Here is a 4,027-nt window from a genome sequence, read left to right as displayed (position 1 = left end):
GACACACACGCATCGCATACACGCACACACATACACATAAACGCACACATACACACACACAGACCCACCAAGCGATTTAGATGTGAGCGCTTTGAAGGAAACCACCAATCCACTCCTCATCTACTTTTCGCCTGAAGACACTTCCACCACCACCACCACACCATCTACCACCACCACCACCACATCATCATCATCAGCAACTTCAGCAACGTCAACAAGAGAAATGGAAGGAAGCGAAATATCAGAAAATAAACAACAGCAGTTAGTTGATGGATGGATGGATGGATGGATGGATGGATGGATGGATGGATGGATGGATGGATGGATGGATGGATGGACGGACGGTTGGACGGTTGTATGGATGAAAAATGTAGATGTATGAGTAAATAAAAGAAGGCGATAAAAAGATTAAACAATGGCAGTCTGAATAGGCAGCTAAGCCGGCCTCATTTACCAAAAAATGATCTCATTAAAAATAAAACCGTCTAATGCATTGCTGATAATTTTTAAAAAACTATTACATAAAATATACCCTCCAAGAAATACTATAATTGATCTCATTCGTTATAGAATACTCCCAAGACGATAAAGTATCGTGAATCACTTAAGCACAAGGCCCTGAATAAAGTATGCATCGTTAAAGTATGAACAGAGTCTGTTGAATTACCATCTACAAAAAATTTCAGTTGTGCGCGCTTATTAACTCAACAACAATAACAATTTTTTTCCAAGCTCTCCATTCTATTTTATTCTACTACTCTTGTTGACCTTCTATGACCTCGTTGACCCTCTATGACCTCGTTGCCCTCTACAACAGTGGTTCTTGATTCCGTGTTGTTGGGTTGCCTTCATTTGCGTTGCAGTTCAATTTTGACTTATAGTTGGGTAATGATGATGCTGATAGATGAATGAATAAAAAAGATGGATGGATGGATGGATGTGCAGATGTCGAGGTAGATGGAAAGATTAATTTTGAAAAAGATGTGGATTGATTAATGTAGGATTGATGGGGTTGAAGGAATGCATGTAACCTTCCTAATATGTTATTTGCGTTTACTTAATAGTCAGCAATAAAATGGTTTATGGCGGGCCGAAATAACTCTTGCCTAAATTCAGCAATGAAAGTAGATAACTACTTTTTTAGTTTTGTAAAAAATAAATGGATTAATACATAACTCAACTTAGATTGATTGGCTAAGTTCAGCTGAGTCAATAATTAAATTATCGAATTAAGGAAAATGTTGATAAAAAAATTTGAAATATAAATAGATATACATATATATGTGTGTGTGTTTTCTGTGTGTTTGTGTGTGTGTGTGTGTGTGTTGTTGTTTATGGACTGGTTTGTATGTGTTTATATATGCTTTGAGGTATAGAGTTTTTGGAGTGAACTTCTGAAAAAAATGATTAAATAAAAATGAAAAATTATATTAAAAATAAAAATAAATAAATAATAATTTGTAGCATATACCGTGTTATACACCTATACCCACTTACATATTATTTTTCTAAACTTAAAATCCACTATGTTGATAGCCTGAAACAAAGCAAACGCATGGGCATTGCTGAATAATAAAATTGCTAGCGTTGCATTAAGTGTTGTTACAAAGAGTCTGCTCGTATCTCCACTCTGCCTACTGATAATTTAGTTTTGAAGAAAAATATCAAAAGCAAATAATTTCCCTTCCATATTTTGGAAGTTTATCAGCATGAAAGCTTTCCTATAACCAGCTTGTTATCCAAGGTTTAAAATTTGTTTGTAAATCATTTTTCCTATCTTTAGTTCTTAAAATTGTTATTCAATAGCTTTTTTAATGCATTATATTAAGAGTTGGGGCTAACTGACACACATGTTTGTGATTATTTTTGAAACTTTCACGCTGAAACTAAAGGAATTAATTTTTTATAATTCATTAACGCTTGAAAAAACAACCTAAAATTTGAAAATCTAAAATTTAAAAACGTAATCAAATTTATTATAAAAAAACATCTTCAAAAAAACTACACAAGAATATCCAACTTTTAACAAACAGCATCTCAAACGGAGCCACATAAATTTCCAAAACAAAATAACATCAAATATGGACAACAACAGACTAACGAAACAACCTCACCTTAAAATAACAACAAACTAATGAAACAACATTACATTGAAACAATAACAGATCAGCAAAACAACATCACACTGAAACAACAACAAGTTAACGAAACAACATCACCTTAAAACAACAACAGATTGTCAGACGATGAGGACAGCGAATCTTTCGAGAGTACGAACGCGCCGAACTCGCCGCACTCCTCCGCATCGGGCAGTCTGCGCAGACCTTTCGACGACTCACACATCGACAAAGACATCTTGGAGGACAACCCGGAAGAGTTCACGACGAACATCCTACGCAACAAAGTGGCCACTCTTCTCGACAAATGCGACCGCCTCGAAAGGCAGAAGAAGGCAGCCGTGGATTTGTTGGCCGAGAAGAAGAGGAAGTTGGAAGATGTCAACGAGAGTTTTGAGGGCAGGTTGAAAACTTTCGAATGCGAGAATCAAAAGTTGAGAGCCGAGAATGATCGATTGGTTGACAGGTTGAACCTGCCTGACAAGGAGAAATCTCTTTTTGTGATGTTGCAGCAAGAAGTGGCGGACCTGAAGAAAAAGTTGGTGCTTGCTATATTTTAATGTGATAAAAATAAAATGCAAGCATTCTTTGGAATATAATTTAGGACCGGGTTTTTAATAATAATTCATTGAATGCAGAACCCAACAAACAGGTCAGAATGAATGCACACAAACCGGAGCCCCGAACCCCGGAAAATTTTCTAAACACACCAAAGCATTTTACAACAATTTCACACAACAAAATATTGGATCACATATAAACACAGACACACACACACACACACACACACACACACACACACACACACACACACACACACGAACACACACAAACAAACACATACATTCCAATAAAGGTTGGAGGAATCAGAGCAAAGGTGCACCGATGCATGTGAGGAGATCCAGGAGTTGAGGCAGGAGGTGAGTGATGGCCGGCTGGAGATGTTGGAACTGCACGACCAGTTCAGAGAGGACGAGGCTGTCGAGTTCAGAGAGATCCAGAAGGAGCTGGAATCTACCGCCAAGAACTGCAGGATACTCCAGTTCAAGCTGAGGAAGGCTGAGAAGAGGTTTGATTGGATGGATGGATGTTGATTGGTTGGTTGGTTGGTAAGTTGTTTGGTTGGTTGATTGATTGTTTGGTTGGCTGGTTGTTTGGTTGGATGGTTGTTTGATTGGTTGGTTGGTTGATTGATTCTCGATTAATGGATTGATTGTTTGATTAGCTGAATGTTTTTTACTGGTGTATCGTGTCACATGCCATCATTTATTCTGTGTTACACAAACATTGATGTATGCTTCGAATGACCGCGCAAACAACAACCCACCACCAACAACAACCCACCACCAACAACAACCCACCACCAACAACAACCCACCACCAACAACAACCCACCACCAACAACAACCCACCACCAACAACAACCCACCACCAACAACAACCCACCAAGATGTGAGCAACTGGAACTGGACAAACGCTTAACAGAGGAGAAACGCCGTCTCCACCAACAACAATCATCATCAACACCGCCGCCAACAACTACAACAACATCAACATCATCACCTCACATCAACAACATCAACAACAACTTCAACAACAACGTAATGACTCACTCACATGATGGTGATGATGAGTATGACGATGAGGATTTTGAGAGGATGAACAATCGTCTGAAGAGGCGGGTCATCGAACTGGTGGAGGAGTTGAAGATGGCAAAGGAAGTTTCGGTCAGTGAATTATGACGACATCGTCATCATCATCATAACCATTATCATCATCATCGTCGTCCTTGTCTTCTTCATCATTAATATCATTATCATCATCGTCATCACCATTATTTCCATCATCATCATTATCATCATCATCATCGTCGTCATCATCATCACCCTCAAATTTCACCCTCAAATCAT

The 4,027-nt window shown here is 38.4% G+C and overlaps 1 protein-coding gene across 1 annotated transcript in view; it reads left to right on the top strand.

The window, feature by feature from the left end:
• Positions 1–223: 223 nt before the first annotated feature.
• Positions 224–4,027, top strand: part of HELRODRAFT_178970 (hypothetical protein) — a gene marked incomplete at both ends in the record, with an annotated part of 17,626 nt that continues 13,822 nt past the window's right edge. The window contains 4 exons of the mRNA XM_009027841.1: positions 224–261; positions 2,236–2,655; positions 2,974–3,186; positions 3,568–3,844. Coding sequence (XP_009026089.1) covers positions 224–261; positions 2,236–2,655; positions 2,974–3,186; positions 3,568–3,844 — 948 coding nt within the window. The remainder of the gene's footprint in view (positions 262–2,235; positions 2,656–2,973; positions 3,187–3,567; positions 3,845–4,027) is intronic.

The sequence above is a fragment of the Helobdella robusta genome (genome assembly GCF_000326865.2).
Source record: "Helobdella robusta unplaced genomic scaffold HELROscaffold_51, whole genome shotgun sequence".
In the NCBI taxonomy this organism is placed as follows: Eukaryota; Metazoa; Annelida; class Clitellata; order Rhynchobdellida; family Glossiphoniidae; genus Helobdella; species Helobdella robusta.
This window is presented reverse-complemented; position numbering and strand designations above follow the sequence as displayed.